This window comes from Peromyscus maniculatus, chromosome 2 (genome assembly GCF_049852395.1).
Source record: "Peromyscus maniculatus bairdii isolate BWxNUB_F1_BW_parent chromosome 2, HU_Pman_BW_mat_3.1, whole genome shotgun sequence".
NCBI classification, from domain to species: domain Eukaryota; kingdom Metazoa; phylum Chordata; class Mammalia; order Rodentia; family Cricetidae; genus Peromyscus; species Peromyscus maniculatus.
The window spans coordinates 125,557,824-125,575,429 of NC_134853.1; the positions used below are offsets into that span (position 1 = coordinate 125,557,824).

Sequence of the window (17,606 nt, forward strand, 5' to 3'; positions counted from 1 at the left end):
GCCTTTTGTTTTTCCTACCAATCCATTTTGAAGTTACTGTGATTCAATAACGAATGGAAGACAACTGTACCAGTCAGGATAAGAGAGGCTGTGCCACAGTAACAAATTATCCCCATGTTCTTAAAAACTTAAAACAACGAAATGTGCCTTATAGTCCAGGCTGGTGCTTCATTAACAGATTCTGTATCATAGCTCTCTCCGATGCTCAGGGAAGCCAATGTTATGCTCAGGAATGCAGCCCCTCTGATTCTGCGACACTTCTACCTTAACCAGATGTGTCACAGGATTGCAGCAAGAAGAAAGGAAGGTGGACAATTTCACAGTCCCATGAGTCATAGTCATTTCTTTTTACCACATACTATTCCTGGGCACGTTCTCCAATCTGCTTGCAAGGACAGTTAGAAATACATTCTTCTCGTGTGCCTAAGACCAGGAGATAAAAGTAAGATATGGTGAGAACAAAGTGTTTTGTCTCCCCTCCTTACCTACCCTGATAGAATGGCTCCCATAGCCCTGATGTGTGAGGAAGGCTGGCTGTATTTCAGTACCCTATCATCCAGACTCCTCAGCCCAGGGAATCGCTCACTAATCAGTATCGCAAGCCCTGCCAACCTCAAAGGACATGACTCCCCTTTTATTTAACACTCCATCCCAAACACGGATCCAAAGCATTTGCTTTTCCATGATTGCGGAGCTGAAGTTAAAATAAAATATCTAACAATAACGGGTTTTATAACATGGTTGCAGGTGATGCATGAAGAACAAATAAAGAATGCTCCTTTTTTTTTTTTCAAAATAAATTTTGTAGATCTTTAACTTGGATGCTCTTAAACCCCTTCCCTGAAGCCACCGTGTGGAGGCCATCTTGTTCCTGCTGTCTAGCAATGCCTGCACATACCTTCTACCCGTAAAATATAAGCATGGCATTGAAGGGGGAGTAAGCAGAGGAAAGGGGATATGCACATGAGTGCTAGAGAAGATCATGCCCACCGTATCCTCAAAGGGAAAAGCGATGTCACCTCTCAGACGTCAGCAGAACTTTCTGGTGCAAATGAAGTCAGCTTTTAAAACAGTGATCCACGAGAAACATGCCAATTGTTATGGTTTGAAGGTCTGTGTCCTTCCCAAAGTTCACATTGAAGCTTCATATCCCAGCCGGGTGGTGGTGGCGGCGGCGGCGGCGGCGGCGGCGGCGGCGGCGGCGGCGGCGGCGGCGGCGGCGGCGCACGCCTTTAATCCCAGCACTCAGGAGGCAGAGCCAGGCGGATCTCTGTGAGTTTGAGGCCAGCCTGGGCTACCAAGTGAGTCCCAGGAAAGGCGCAAAGCTACAGAGAGAAACCTTGTCTCAAAAAACCAAAAAGAAAAAAGAAAAGAAAAGAAGCTTCATATCCCATGTGGAGGTTTTCAAAGGGCCTTATGAAAGGTCTGGCAGGGAGTGCAGCTAGGCCTCTTTGCCCTTCTGTCTTCCACCATTGGAGGATCCAGTGGCCTTCATCCTGTGCAGAACATGCAGTGCTAAAAGCATCTTCTCAAAAGTGAAGACTGGACTCTGAGTAGACACCTGCTAGTGTCTTGATTTCAGAATTCCAGCCTCCATGGCTGTGATCATTAAAGTTATTCTATTCATAGATCAGACAGTCTAAGGATTTTGTTTTAACAGCACAAATGGGTGGAGCTATCAATTGACCTCTGGATTCTGTGGCTAGACCCACCATGCCTACATCCTAATAACTCCTAGCCTTTATGCATTGCAGTCACATGGCATGACTATGCCTTGAAGTCCCAATCCGAGTAAACAAGACCCAAAGAGAGATGGGAATTCCCTGCTTGAGTTTTCTAACTAAGGACCCACTTTTCTGGGTGATGGAACATGGGAGTGATTGATATCGGTAATGATTTCCTACTTGCCTAGAAGTCAAGTATTTCCCCATCTCCTTGCCACAGGGGAATACTCTCCCTTTGATCTCCACAAGACAAGCATATCAGAAAACATCTTAATAATTCATCGGAATGGTACATACATAATGTAGCTGGCATTAGTGGAGGAAGGCAGTTTCTGCACAAGAACCCAAAGGGCCGCTACATCCCTAGCCCCAAGCAGGACACCTGGTGCAAACCAGCTGCTAAAATTCTCCTTAAATGGTCATTAGAAGGAAAGCAGGGGCTAGAGAGGTATCGGGGCAGTTGAGAGCACCCTCTGCTCTTGCAGAGGACCTAGGTTTGATTCCCAGTACCTACATATCAGTTCACACCATCTGTAATGCCAGTTCTGGGGATCTGACACCTTCTTCTTATTTCTAAAGGTACCATGCTCACACGTGGTGCACATCCATACATGCACGCAAAAATATTCAGACACATAACATGCAAATAAATACATCTTCTTAAAAAGATTATTAAAAGGAAAACAACATGACTTGGTCATGTTTCCTTACCATTCTTCAAAATAAAATTTTGAAAGGCATAAAAGTTGGGCGGGAGATGTTAGGAGGACCTTGAGAGATGCTGGAGAGGGAAATGGGGCAGTTGATATGATCATATTTCATTGTATATAGCATGTGTGGTGGTTTGAATGAAGATGGCCCCCAAAGGCCCATAGGGAGCGGCACTATGAGGAGCTGTGGCCTTGTTGGAGGAAATGTGCCACAGGGGGGGGGGGGGGGTCGGGGAGGGGAGGGGGCTTTGAGATTTCAGAAGCTCAAGCCAGGCCCAGTGTCATTCTCTCTTCCTGCGGCCTCTATCGATCCAGGTGTAGAACTCTAGCTACCTCTCCAGCACCACGTCTGCCTGCATGCTGCCATGCTTCCCACCATAACAATAATGGACTAAACCTCTAAACTGTAAGTCAGCTCCAGTTAAATGTTTCCTTTATAAAAGTTGCTGTGATCATGGTGTCTCTTCACAAGAACAGAAACCCAAAGACTGTATGAAATTCTCAAAACTAAAGAAAAAATATTTTTATTGATTCTTTGAGAATCACATGCAATGCACTTTAATTATATTCATTGTTCCTTGCATGACTCCTCCAAGATCTACTCCCACTACCCTACCCACCCAACCTTATGTCCTCCTTTTAAAAAAAACCATTGAGTCCTCTCTTAGTTAGGGTTACTATTGCTGTAATAAAAAAAAAAAAAAAAAAAAAAAAAAAAAAAATGACCAAAAACAACTTGGAGAGGAAAGGGTTTATTTGACTTACACTTCTGCATCATAGTCCATTAGTGAAGAAAGCCAGGACAGGAACTCAAACAGGAGGCAGGGGCTGATGCAGCTGATACTGCCTACTGGCTTGCTACTCATGACTTGCTCAGCCTGCTTTTTTATAGAACCCAGGACAGCCAGTCTAGGGTTGGCACCACCCAAAGTGGGCTGAGACCTCCCCTATTAATCACTAATTAAGAAAATGCTTTACAGACAGATCATTTTCTCAGCTGAAGTTCCTTCTTTCAGATGACTTTAGCCTGTGTCAAGTTGACATAAAACTAACCAGTACAAGTCCAATTTGGTTGCTTTTATACTCTGGGGTATGGAGCCTGCCCTGGAATGAGGTGAATTTACCAGGGCTCACATCCTAACAGGCTTCTTTTCCCGGAAGCTATGCAATGCCAATAGCCCCTCATCTATGGATGGGACTCGGTGGTCCTGACCCCATGTTGGGATTTTGTCTGGCTTGAGCTTCTACAGGCCTTGTACATTCTGTCATGGTCACTGTGAGTTCCTGTGTGCAACTGTCCTGCTGTGTCAGGACAACAGGTTCCTAAAAGTCCTTCACCATCTCTGGTGCTTACAATCTCTCTGCTCCCTCCTCAAAGATCCCTGAGCCGTGGGGGGAGGGGTGTGCTATAGATGTCCCATTTAGGCCTGAGCGCTCCATAGTTTCTTCTTCTTCTCTGCTCGTTGACTGGTTGTGTTCTCTTAATTGCCATTTACTGCAAGAAGAAATTTCTCTTAGGAGGGTTTGACAGATGCACCATTCTATGAATATAGTAATAAGTCACTGGGAATCATTTTAATGGGGGACTAGATATGATCATACTTCATTGTACACAGTAGGAAATTCTCGAAACTAAAGGAAAACAATTCATCTTGTTAAAGCACATGTTAGCAAGATGTGGACTAACATAAGAAGAAAATGGAAACATGAGCGTCCTTCCAGACAAAGAGAAACCAAATACTAGATGATACACCTTTCTCAAACAGATAAAGAACAAGCAAGACCTTTACCAGTCCGCAGACCTCCAAGATAGTTCTAAGCATTTCATCCTTTCATATAATCTGTAAATAGTGTATACCATATAGTAATCCGTTCCATATTTCTGATTGGTTGTCCATCCCTTCCTACCTGCCCACCTGCCTGTCTTCTCTAGAACCCTAATCTTCATTTTTAACCATCTTATTTTACTTGATATCTTATCACTCAAGGCCATTTTGAGGCCATCATAGAGGGAAGGAAAAAGCAATTCAAAGGAAGAACTGATGTTTGGGAGGAGCTGGCTCAGTGGAGCATGAGGACTTGAGTTTGGATCCTTCATGCTTATTTAAAAAGCCAAATGGTCAAATGCATGTCTGTAATCCAGTTCTGGGAGGCAGAGACAGGAGCCTGCCAGGGTCTGGCAGGCCAGACAGTCTAGCCAGTTCATGTGCTCCAAGTTCAATGTGAGCCCCTGTCTCAAAAATAAGATGGAAAGGGGCTGGAGAGTTGGTTCAGCAGTTAAGAGCACTAGCTACTCTTCCAGAGGTCCTGAGTTAAATTCCCAGCAACTGCATGGTGGCTCACAACCATCTTTAGGGGATCTGATTATAGCAATAAGTCATTAGGAGTCATTTTAATGGGGGACTAGATATGATCATACTTCATTGTACACTGCCTTCTTCTGGCATTGAGGTGTATATGCAGATAGAACCTCAAATAAATAAATCTTTAAAAAAATAAGGTGGCGAATGATAAAAAACAAACAAACAAACAAACAAACAAACAGCTCCTGATATCAACCTCTGGCTTTCACATGCATCTGCACACATATATAAAAGTACAACACACACACACACACACACACACACACACACACACACACACACACAGGGGTATGAGATAAAGAAAATGAAAAGGGAGAATCAAACCTGTGTGTTTGCACATCTAGGGATCTACCCTGATCTTTCTGAGCCGCGCTGTCTTCAGTGGAAAAATTTAAAATAATACTGAAAACACTATCATGAAAAATAGAATAAAATAGATGTTGTGTCACTTGTTACACAATAGACTTCCAATAAATTTAACTTCCTTTCCTCTTTCCTTCTTTCCCTTTTGAAAGTACTCGGGATATAAATTATACATAAACAAATTACATGTTCCGCTGAAAGTCTTCAGACATGATTAATGTAACCAATAATAGCGTTAATATTAATAGCGGGTTACTCCAGCAGCAGCATCCTGACTCTGACAATCAATCTGCACACCCCAGCCTTGTCGCCACATGACAGATAGCGCTCAAGGTTTACCCAGGGAACTGGGGAAATGCACAAGCTTTCCCATTTTCTCATTTTAAAAAATATTCCTTCTTCACGTTAGGGTATTGTGGATAAGCCATTACTTACGGCACAAAGTGTAAGTAATGTATTTACCAAGAAATGAAAAACAGTGACGTGATAAGAAAACACTAAGAAGTTTCAAGTAATATCTGAGGTTGAAAGGTTTGGAACAATCGAGTCTGTGCTGGAATACTGATGGCTGCTGCTCACTGCCTGTTGCATTATCTTTTCCTGGGAATTCATGAATGAGTGTTTGTTCACTCCAGATAGGCTGCAAGGAAGAACCAAAGTAGCGACTGCTCCCAAGTCTAGCTCCCGGAACCACTGCGTTTGCTGAGCCTACTCACAGACACATAAGTAGGAGATGTTTGAAGGCAGTGGGTGGCCCCCAAACAGTTTCGCCACAGCAAAGTCCCACCCCAGCATGAGTGGTGACTTCCCCCAAACTGCAAAAATGGAGTCCCCCAAACTGCAAAGGTGGAGTCTCTGCTTCAATTACCTTTCCACCTCTCATAGACCTCCTAGACCATAGGCAGTTGGTACAGAATTATAGTTGGAGGTAGGGAGAAAATAGCTAGAATCTTAGGTGAGGATCTAGACCCTCCCTAAGCCCTCCTTCTATGTGGGCAGGTCAACAAGCCTGGTCTTGTCTTTTGTAGACAGTCATAGGCTCTCTGAATAAGATGGTAATGGCTGTTATGCTTAAAGGGCAGTGGCCCAAAGAAAGGATGTGACCTTAAAGGGGGTGCATATTATCTCCCCTATAGGAAAAGCAAACCAAAGCAAGGGGCTTAAAAGAAATATCTAGAAGATTCTGAGCCTAACTTCAGCCTATCCGTTAAGATCTCCAACAGCCCACTTTCAGAACCTAACTGGGATGGAGGAAACTCTAAGTCTTCCAGCTCTCAGATCCCATGAGTTTATTGTTTGGCGTTTCTTGAAAACTGAAAGAAAGCAAACAGACTGGCTGTGAGGGCGGGGTCTGTGGAGCCAGGCTGCCTGGATTGGAATTTCTGTCCTTTCATTTGCTAAATGTTGCCCAGAGGAAGTTGCTTAACTTGCCTGCGCCTCAGTTCTCAGCTAGAAAGTAGGGCTCATAATAAAGATAAGCAGGAAAAGGTCTGCAAGGTCTGTAGTCCTGTTCTTGGCAGGCAATAGACAGAGGCATGCAGCAGGCTACTTCCTTGTCCCTGATTAACTGGAGCTCATGGGGAAATTCCTCCTGGCCCGGGGCTAAAGCAGATCTTCCGAGTGCCAGATACTTGGACAGATCTCATCTTTGACTAAATTGTGTTCATTTCTAAGGTACAGTGAGATCTAGTTTGACTTGGGTCAAAACTGAAATTTCGCATCCCCAATTCCTCACAATGCCTGTATTCACTACCTTTACCCTCCCATGTCAGCATGTGCGAGTTCCCTTTTTATCAAGCTGGGTGCAAGGATCCGCCTGCTCACAGGACAGAGGCTCCTGAGCAATTTGAGATCCCTGCGGGTGGGGGTGGGGATGAAGGAGTGCTACCTCATTCCCACAACTAGGTGTGGCCTGCGCCACACGTAGCTGATACTGTGGTTTAGGGGAAATGGAGAAAGGAAGAGAGGAATGGCGTGGAGGATCTTGCAAAGTGTTAAGTACCATATCAGGGTTTCCAATGGCCATTAGTCCTGGCGCTGACCCTGTCAGCCTTCCTTTTAAAGACAAAGAACACTTCAGACTTGTGGACCTTCTCAAGGCCAAGTGCTAGTGGGCAAACTGGTTATAGATGGTTCCAAGCATAATTCTCTTTTTGTCTGTTTACCTTGCAATGTTTTTATTATTTAGAATACCTAATACAATATACATGATGGATAAATGCAGTGTTGAAGTAATGCCAAGAAAAGTGTTCAGACACGTTTAGTTTAGATGTCATCCCGTTCCTCCCCACTTCCCTGACCCCCTTCCCATGGTACCCTCTGCCGCTATAATTTCCCCTTCTCCTATCATCTCCCATATGCTCTGTTGACCTCCTGCAGTTAGAACATTTATCATCAAGAAAAAAAAAAAAATGAGTGGGGCTAGTGAGATGCCTTGGTAGTTAAAAGCACTTACTTTTGCAGAGGACCTGGGTTTGGTTCCCAGCACCCAAGTGGTGGCTCACAATGGTCTAAAGCTCCAGTCCCAGAGGATAAGAAAACCCTGTTCTTGCTCAGCAGGTACTTCATACATGTACTGCACATAAATACATGGGTGGAAAACACGCATAAAATGTTTATGTGTTTTTAATAAGTTTTTGTAAAATTATACAATATTTTGGTTTATTGAAACCAAAGTAGAAAAGGGCCCAAGGGATTGAGAAGGAGGCCAAGCCTAATTCTTATGCCTCCTAGTAAAATAGTCCCCACCCTCGACAGCTGCCAATGAGTGGTGCCCGGTATGCACTGGACTTACCACTCTAACCTGTCGAGGGCCAAACCAAAGCAGACCTCGAAGCCCCTCTAGATCTAGGTGGGCTGTTAAGAGACTCTGCTGCCCGGCTTACCCCTCTGCCATTGTGGGCTGCCTGACGCCACTAGGGGGAGCCCTTGTGTTGGGAGCATAGGGAAATGAGCGGCCCAAAGGTTTCTGGGGTCCAGAGCTCACTCTATGAATGTATACCTGGATAGACAGGACTACTAGAGTGCTAAGGGAAGGTCACAGAAGACCCTTAGTCTTGAGGAATGGTCTTGAGGAGCAAAAGTGACTGTGAGCAAGGCTGAGGAAAAAGAAAATCCTGCAGTTTGTCACCTGTTTGGGGATAAGCAAGCACGTGGCTTCCTCACCTGCCCTCCATCTCGCCCGTCAGGACAGGGGAATCTTATTTTAAGAACTTGGTAGCTGGGCATGGTAATGCCTGCCTGTCCTATCACTAGGGAGGCAGGGGCAGGTGGATCTCTGTGAGTTCCAGACCAGCCTGGTCTACAGAGTGAGTTGCAGGGCAGCCAGTGCTTTGTATAGAGACCCTATCTCAAAACAACAACAAAACCCTGATAATAATAGTAGTAGTAATAATAATAATAGTTAGGTTGGAGGTCATTCCAAGTTATATAGTGAGTTGGAAGCCAGTTTGAGTGAGAGACCCTGCATCAAACAATGAACCGATTTTTAGTTCCTAAAAAGCAAGAAACTCAGCAGGCTGCATATAAATCAAGGCACAGGTCATTCACCCTGCCCACCTCCAATTCGCATGACATATACCCTGTCTGACTCCCCAGCCCCCCAAATCTAGGAATGGGGTTTGGGTTTCCCACCAGGACCAGCTCTGCTAGGAAAAGAGCAATGAATCAGAACACAATGCCATCTCCAAGTCAGCCAGAGCCTCTTGGCTTCAGCTTGCTACCAGCGTCACTCTGGACTAGTTAAGGCCATCTCTCTGAGCCCCAGTTCCTGCCGGGCTAAAATGAAGACAGCAGCACTTCCCGGGGGAACTACGTGTAAGGGTTAAAGGGGGCCATGCATTCAAATACAGTGACCCTACCTGTCTTCAAACAGGTGTAGTTATTTTAGCTTCCTCTCTCACCCCCATTAAACGCACCTGCCTGCTTAGCCACACTTCCTGCTTTCTTTTCTCTGGCCCTGAGCAGCTTTTGTGAAATTAAGTAGCCATCAGCAGAGGCGGAGTTGGGCGAGGGTGTCACTAATGGAGACCAGTGTCCTGAGCCTTTCATTCTAACTTTAGGAACAAGATGCACTTGACTCCCAGCAACTCCCCCGGGTGGGATGTGGTGGGAGAGGACCGGGCGAGGGCACAAAGTGAAACCCATACAGAGGGAGTGATGGCACGGAGCCTGGGAAGCCCCAGACAGAGCCTTCTGCCCACACTCCGCCTCCTGCCCCCACCGCAGCTGATCCAGCTGGGAGGATGGAGACCCGCCCGCGCCCAGCCCCAGGGAGGGAGGAGCCACAGGCCAGGTGGATCTGGCTAAGAGCCTGGGCTCCAGCGTGCCCCAGACTTGGGGAAGTGACTGCAAGCTGGCAGGCGAGGGCGAGAGCACTGTTGGCCCCAGGATCCAGCTCTGGGAAGCTGGGATTCTTTCCCAGACGCTGGCTCCGAGGAACACCATGGAGGAGGTAAGGCACCCACTTGGGTATGGGCTGTCTGCGTGCCACCTTGTGGACTTGAGTTCTTTCCAAAGGAGGGTTTCCCTGGGAAAAGAGCTGCCTGTGTGACCCGGTTCCTGGACCTAACGAAACGTGTCATGTGTCCTGCTATGAACCTGTCATGCTGGCCTTGCTCAGGCAGCCTGTGTCTCTGCGACGCTCTCTCTAACCCAGGACCCGGGCATCTAGCCAGCTCTGAGGGCCACAGTTCACGTGCTTGTCACTTTAGTGTTGACTTTCCCCCTCTGTCCTGCCTTTGCGATGGCAGGCCAGTGTCTAGGTCCAAGGACAGAGCGTGACTCCGGGAAAAGGTGGGCTTGCAATGTCCCCTGTGGCTTGTGACTTTACATCACTGCTCCCTATTGACTCTGTGGACTGGGACAAGAGTGCTTGTGTCTCTCCTAAAACAGAATTGTACCAGAGTGGATGCTTTGTGAGAAGGGAGGTACATGAAGAAACAGAGCCCAGGCTTGGGATGGTGGCAGTTCAGAAGCGGAGCCAGGAGCATTGAAAGGCTAAAGCCAGTCTGAGCCACACAGGGAGACCTTGATCGTTTTTTGTTTTTGTTTTTGACAAAAGCAACAGAAAGTTTTGAATGACTGAAGGAATGCTGTTCAGTGTTCAGAGATTTTGCCCGGCTAACCCCATCCTCCCCTTTCCGTGTGGAGTTCTTGCTCTGCTGTTCTGTTAGTGGCTTTCTTTCCATAGATGCATATGCCCATGTACCATGCCTAAGAAATCACTGTGTTGCTTCCCATCCAGATGTTTGGTTTACAGTCAGGACGGTGGACCGCTCCTGTGTTGAAAGGGACACCTGTGTCTCTGGCTTCTCATTCCACCCAGGTGGTTGAGTTTTAGAAAAGAGGGAACCAAGGATGCCAGCCAGTTCCTTCTCCTGGTGAATTCCTTCTGCTAGCCTACGTGTGGTGCCACGATGTTTAGAAACTCATTCTTTGGGTGGGGGCATGGGGGTCAGGGAGTTGTTTTTACTTTGTAAAAAAGTCTTACTTTACAGCCCAGGCTAGCCTCAGCTTCTCAAATGCTTGGATGGCAGGCATGTGCCACTGTGCCGGACTCTATTCATCAACTTTTGGGAGCCTCCTCCATGATGGCAACTTGCCAAGATGAACTGATCCACGTGGCTTCAGGCAAAGGAAAGGGGACTGACATGCTGCCCTCTCCCTAGCCAGGATCTGCGCTGTGGACTAGTTCTGCTTATCAGTCTGATGGGACAGAGACTGGAGGTCATTGGCCCTGGGGATTTTAGGTGAGGAAGCTGAAGGACAGAACATTACTGCTTCACAGTTAGGACACCACTGATCAGAAGCAGGGCCGGGGCCTAGGCTCTGGTTCTTTAACGACAGTGACTGGGTGCCAGCTGTAAACCAGGCAGCACCAGCAGGGATTCATTACTCCAGCAGAACAGAGAGAAGGTTTGGCAGCTTAGAGAAAAAAAATATAAAGGGGCATATTTGTTACCTAGTAACGTTTTACAGGACAAGAGAAGTGAGCACACATTTTCCTCTGCTCAGAAAGACTAGCGGAAAGGACCCAAAAAGAAATATGGGAACTGGATGGTGGTGGTACATGTCTTTAATTCCAGCACTCTGGAGGCAGAGACAGGCGGATCTCTATGAGTTTAAGGCTAGTCTGGCCTACAGAGCCAGGGATAGCCAGGTAGACACAGAGAAACCCCGTCTCCAAACAAAACAAAAAGAAATATGGATAGTTCCTTATCTTAAAAGGGTTGTTCTTCTATTGTTTTAGAAAACCAACAAAAAAATTCTTTATATAATATATACATTTGGAGAACCTCCTTTGTATGGCCAGCTTCCATGCTGGATGTATGGATACAGCTAGGAGCCAAACATTCAAAAATACCCGCTTTAGCCTGTCATGGTGGTACATGTGTGTGATTCCAGCACGTGGAAGGTTGAGGCAGGATCAAAAGTTTAAGGCCAGACTAGGCTGCAGAGCGGTACAGAATGCCTTCATAAAGTTCATATGCTAATGAGAAAGGAGAAAGAAACAAAGATATAAGAGGTAAACGGCAGCTGGTGCAATGTGGACATTTCAAAGCGGAGAAGAAGGGTCTAAGTTCGCCAGGCAGCGGGAAGACTGCCATTTCAAGTGGCACAGTGTCAAAGGTCACTGTAAGGAGAGGATGAACAGAAACTTAAGGAAGTGAGAGTTGGTTGTGTGGATGTTTTAGGGGGAACGAGTCTACCGAGAGGTACTAGCCGATGCTAAGACAAACGCTGCTTTGGTGAACAGCAGCCAAGGGTAGACTAAATGGAGCAGAGGAAGTAAGGGGTGAATGTTCCCATCATGAAGGCATGGAACCCTCAGTGGAAACCAGCTTTCCCCAAGGATAGCCGGTAGCTGGATGGCACCACCTGGCTTACATTTCCTCAGAATTGTGTGGCTGTGGTTTGGAAACTAGATGGCCAGAAGGGTGAGATCGGTAACTGCGTGGCCCCGTAGAGGGGAGATGCTGGGATGGAAACAGGAGGAGAAGCGGCCCAGGCCGGACTTAGGGATGGTGGTTATAGCAGTGACGGATCTGCGTCCCTGACATTGGATGATTGAAGTAATGATGTTTTGGCTTTATGATGTACAGAACTGGCACACATTTGGTAAAAACTACTCTGAGCTGCAAATTTTGATTTTTTTTCCTGGGCTAGCCATGTGTGATGCTATATAGGTAAATGAATATGTGCTCTCTGTTGCTAAGCACTGAAGTTTGATAGGTTGGATGTATTGACTGCATTTTTAACATAACTGCATTTTATGATACTTATGGTGTTTTCAACTTAGCATGGAATCGTGCCATTAAGACGCATCTATATATTAAAGGTAGAGTCAACATGATATCCTTAGAAAGGGAAGGAGGAAGGGAACGGCATAAAGGCTGAGCTTTCAGAAGGATGAAGCCAGAATTTTCTGAGTCAGCTTTAGACATGGAATGACTGAAGGGCTAATTATACAGAGGAATACTCGGATTCGGAGCTCAAGGGGGAGGCTGAGGCAGGACAATAATCAGAACAATATCTACTAGAATAGTGCTGACAACCAGTAGGTGTTTAAGATTGCACAGAGTTAAAGCTGACCTCACATTCTCCAACATTCTTTTCAAGAGGGGAAAACATGCTCCCAATACTGAACCTGGGAAAGATTGCAGGCTGTCGTGAACCCTGTGGGCTGCCACACTTGGTGCTGTGGGACTTCACAGTCTCCTATGAGGCCGTGCAGTTCACACCTTGTTCTGAGAACGAATTCTTGCAGCCCTCAGCCAGGTCAGTAGCCTCTGCACAGCTAAAGATAACCGCATGTAGACGCTGACAGTTCTGGCTGAGCCTAGCTTGCCAGCCTGCCCACAAGAAAAGCCCCTCCTCTGAAAGCCCCACAGACCACAGCAGCACGAGGCAGACACCACAGAATGGCGTTCATCAACACTCTGTGGATGGAAATCTCACCCAGCTGGACCATGTCAATATTCCCCTCCTACACACTTGGGGGATGCAGAGGAAGGTGGGGCTTAGGTTTGTTTTAGGCCATTCAGTTTTCAGTTGTTTGGTGCTGCATTAGCAGATATCAGAACAAATAAAAATTATTTTTATCTGGGCATGGTGGTACACACCTATAATCCCAACATTTGGAAAGCTGAGGCAGGAGGATTGTAAATTCAAGACCAGCCGGTACTACATAGTGAGATTCTGTCTTAAGTAAAAGTTAGGGCTGAACATGTGCCACACACTTTTACTCCCAGCACTCTGGAGACAGAGCTCGTAGATGTCTGAACTAAAGGCCAGCCTCATCTACACAGCGGTTTTAGACCATTCAAGGTTACATAGTGGGACTCTGTCCTAAACAAACAACAGCAAAAAATTATTCTTTCATATAGATATATGATTCAAAAGAATTCTTTAAGAACATGTTTTGAGCTGGCTCAATTGTAAAATGCTTGTCACACAAGCGTGAGATACCCGAGTTCAATCCACAGCACCCATGTCAAGAATGTCAGGTGTTGTGGTGTGCACATATAATCCCCAAACAAGAGAGGCAGTGACTGGAGGATCCCTGGGGCTTGATGGACAGTAGTCTGGCAGAATCAGTGAGCTCCAGGTTCAGTGGGAGAGCCTGCCTCAAAAAACAAGGTGGGCAGCTCCTCAAGAGCCACACCTGTGTTTGACTGCCGGTTTCCACGTGCATATGAATACATATACATATCCACACAAATATGCACACATCCATACATTTTATACACACACACTCATGGGGGAGTACTTTTAGACCTTCATACTGAGAGGTTGGTAAATCCTTTTTGAAACTCAGAGTTAAGAGGTAACCCACCTGTGCCCTCGGCCAAGTGGGTTTTCACTTGGGTCCAGTCTTGGCAAGAGAGAATTGTAGCATTTTTGAGTTAGGGCTTACCATCACAGTGTCACCAAATGGGGACTGAATATTTGCTGGATGAGCTTGGACCACATTAAGAATCAAACCCCATTTAAATTCACCTCTGCCCATTGGCAGCCAAGTGATTTGAGCAAGTGCCGGCGTTAGGAAATTTCTCGAAGTCCAACCAGTTTAACAACTCCCATTTTACAAGGAAATCTGAGCCCCAGGGGCAGAAAGTTGGCAGCAGTTTTGTAGCCGCCCATCCAGTGCCTGCTCCTTAGATGCCCTGGAATTGTTCATGTTCATGTTGAGTTGAAAACCCGCTCCTTAGGCCCAGCCTTCATCATCTTATGGATGCTGAACAAGCATCTTCCATGTGCCAGACCCCACATTAGCATCTGAGAGGGACCTATCTTACATGACATCTAGTTGCTCATCTTTGCAGAAGAGTGTTAAAAAAAGCAAAGGATGTGAAGGAGAATGAGGAAGTCCAGCCTCAATGGCAGCAGTGTGGCTTGGTGTCTAGCCCAGTCTTGGGACTCTTTCAGGGAGATTCTGTCCCAGCTGAATGTCAGAGGAGTAGCTATGTAGGAGAGGATGAGGAGTGGGAGTGGGGTCGAGGGCAGCAGACAAAGGCTCAGAGGTACACAGTGTGGTAGGGCGAGTCAGGGGACACTCTTAAAGCGAAGGGTTACTGGGTGGAAATTTTCTAAATGAAAATAAGTTGCCAGAATGGAATCCTAATATTTAGAAAGGACAGGGGTTGAAAGGCCCTTGGTGCTGCACGTGGTTTATTCTGAGAGCTGAGGGAGCCACTTGGGGTAGAGGGGCTTTTCTTCTAAAACTCAAGGTTGAGCTGCACACCCTGATGTGGTCCTGAGGCAGTAAGATATTACCAAGATCACATTTGATTAATTTGGGTGGGATCTAGTTCTGCATGCCTATGAGACATCACTTAGCAATGCTCCAAGACAAATGTTTGGGTTTTTTACCTAAATAATCTGACATTTAAGGAAAAGGTCCTAAGGAAGCACCTATTATTAAATAATGGAGGTGCCAGCTGTTTCTTCTCTATGTGCATCTCTGGTCCACAAGGACCAATCCCTGGGGATTCACCTGCAATGACAGCCTCTTGCTGGGGAGTTTGTTTGTGGAGAGTAGAAACAACTGTGATGAAGAAGCTTTTATCAAAGCATAGTGTGGTGGTATAAACTTGCAATCCCAGTAGACAGAAGGCTGAGGCAGGAGGACTTCTGTGAGTTCCAGGCTAGACTGGGTTATGGGGTAAGACCCTGTCTTTAAAAACAAACAAACAATTTTTTTTAAAAGCTCCAAAACTTCTCAGATGTATTCTGAGGGAAAAGAAACCACCATATAAGTCACCAAATAAAAGGCTGGACAGTTCACAGCTATCTTGGCTGGGAGGCTGTGGGCAGCATCCTCTTGGACTGCATTGTTTGGTCCTTGCTGGTGAGATAGGGAATTACCTGTGCCATGGCCAGTCATCCCTCATAGTGAACCCTGCCCTTATCCCATCGTTGTTTCAAGGGGAAGAGTCAAATCTGCCTTCTCCAAATCATTCACTGACATTTCTCCTGAGAGAAATGCTCCAAAGTGGGCAATGCTGGTCATGCCATTCTGCTGCTGCATCTTGCCAGCCGTTCTCCATGCCTGTGAGGTAGAGCCCATGCATGTCACGCCCCCCCCACACACACACAAGGTTGGTGGTCTTGGTACTTACACAGTATCCTCTCATTTTAGCATGGTGCCCAGTCCCTGGCTCCAGCCTGGCATTTCTGTAAGCATCCTCACCCAGAGGCATGACCTCTTGCTGCTATACCTCAAATCAGGCCTCACTTTCCCAAGAACCCCCCCCCCCCAGCTCCTTGGCCACAACTGGGCTCTCCTTTCCTTGCAAGACTCCAGGCCCTTTGAGTAGATCCATGTGTGGACTGTGAGGTCCCAGGGAGGAAGGCATTGTCCAGGAAAGCTTGACTCTTTAAGGCACAGCCTCTGAGGTGCCTGACTGGTTTGTTCCCAGCTGTGATAAATACCAGCTGTGTGGTTTTGAGCAAGATATTTAATTTCTTGGTGCTCCATTTGTAAAGAAGAAAGAAGAGAAAATAATATCTGCCTCTTAGCATTCCACAGAGTCTTAAATATGTTCATAGGTATAAAGAACTTGGACCCGCCCCCTGGGCTCAAAGGGCAGAGAATGCCAAGCTTGACATAGTAACTCATAGGAGGAATGGGGTGGCTGTTATACTTTAATTGTGTCATTCTTCTCCCAAAGTCTTACTCCAAAGCCTAAACCAATGCTTGAGGAACATACATCTTAGAGGGGCTTTATAGAATCGTCAAATTGAAGTGAGGCCGTAAGAGTGAATTTTAATCCAGCATGAATGATATCCTCAGAAAAGAGGAATTTAAACAGGGAACTATGCAGAGGATAGACAGTGTGACCAGACTGTGAGAACACCTTATGAAACATCAAAACTGCCATCCAGCTCCAAGCTGAGTGGGAGACCTACAGTCCTCAGGAGGGAACCAACCCTGCCTGAAATTTGAATGTGAACATTCACCTTCCAGAACCATCAGACAACAAATTTCTCTTGTTCAAGTCACGCTTGGTGGCACTTAATCATGGAGGCCCCAGCAAAACTCTGCAAGAACCCATCTCTGCAAATTAACAAAGTTGATGTTAGTATTTAGGGTGGTATTTTGTTAATATTCAGGGTGAGACTTTGTGTTGCGGTTTGAACCTACCCCCAAACAGCAGCTATGCTTAGCTCTTCCGAGAAGGTGCTCGGGAAAGTGCTACATGGGGACAGGACAGAAGTGGGCGTGGCATCCAAGTTGGGATTCCTCCCCAGTTTGCAAATCCCTGGAAAGATTTTCAGAGATTAATCAAAACGATGCCCCATTTGCTGGGGCTCGTTAAGTGCAGATACGTTGTATAGACTGGGCTTCAGAATATCAGACTTTGCACCCTGACCATGGAAAGACTTCACAGTTTTCATTTCTCTTGTCTCTTGACTGTGTTTCCTCTTATCTTCCCATTTTACAGATAGGGCAGGGTCCTGGTGCAAACTAAGATGTTTAACTCAAAGTGTCATTCTTTTGTGCTTTTTGCATCTTATTTACTGTGTGTGTGTGTGTGTGTGTGTGTGTGTGTGTGTGTGTGTGTGTGTGTGTGTGTGTGTGTTTTCATTGTGCACAAGCGTGGAGGTCAGAGAACCTCTAACTAGGGAGCATTGGTTCTCTTCCACCGTGGGGATCCTGGGAATCAAACTCAGGTGATCAGGCTTGGCAGAAAGCGCCTCTACCCACTAAGCCATCTTGCTGGCCCTCTCGGTGCCGTTCTGGATGATTGGCTTTTCCCCTTTCTTCATGATGGTAGTGGATGTTGTATGGGACAGAGGGCTTAGACATTAAGCCAGGAGACCTGCATGTGAGCCACCATCTGCCATGCCCTTGCGCTTTGTCCCCAGACAGGTCAGTTGTCTTCTTTGACTTTAATTTTTCTTATCTGTATATGTGAATAGTAACGCCTGTCACTTTTGTC

At 46.3% G+C, this 17,606-nt stretch overlaps 1 protein-coding gene across 4 annotated transcripts in view; it reads left to right on the top strand.

Moving 5' to 3' along the window:
• Positions 1-9,436: 9,436 nt before the first annotated feature.
• Fyb2 (FYN binding protein 2) overlaps positions 9,437-17,606 on the top strand; it is a 110,170-nt gene continuing 102,000 nt past the window's right edge. For 2 of the 4 annotated variants that reach the window (XM_076564635.1, XM_076564636.1), the window contains exon 1: positions 9,451-9,613. In XM_076564635.1, coding sequence (XP_076420750.1) covers positions 9,605-9,613 — 9 coding nt within the window. In that variant the 5' untranslated portion in view covers positions 9,451-9,604. Of the gene's footprint in view, positions 9,614-17,606 lie in introns of all 4 variants that reach the window. The other 2 variants (XM_016005727.3, XM_042271528.2) reach the window with 2 other exon arrangements.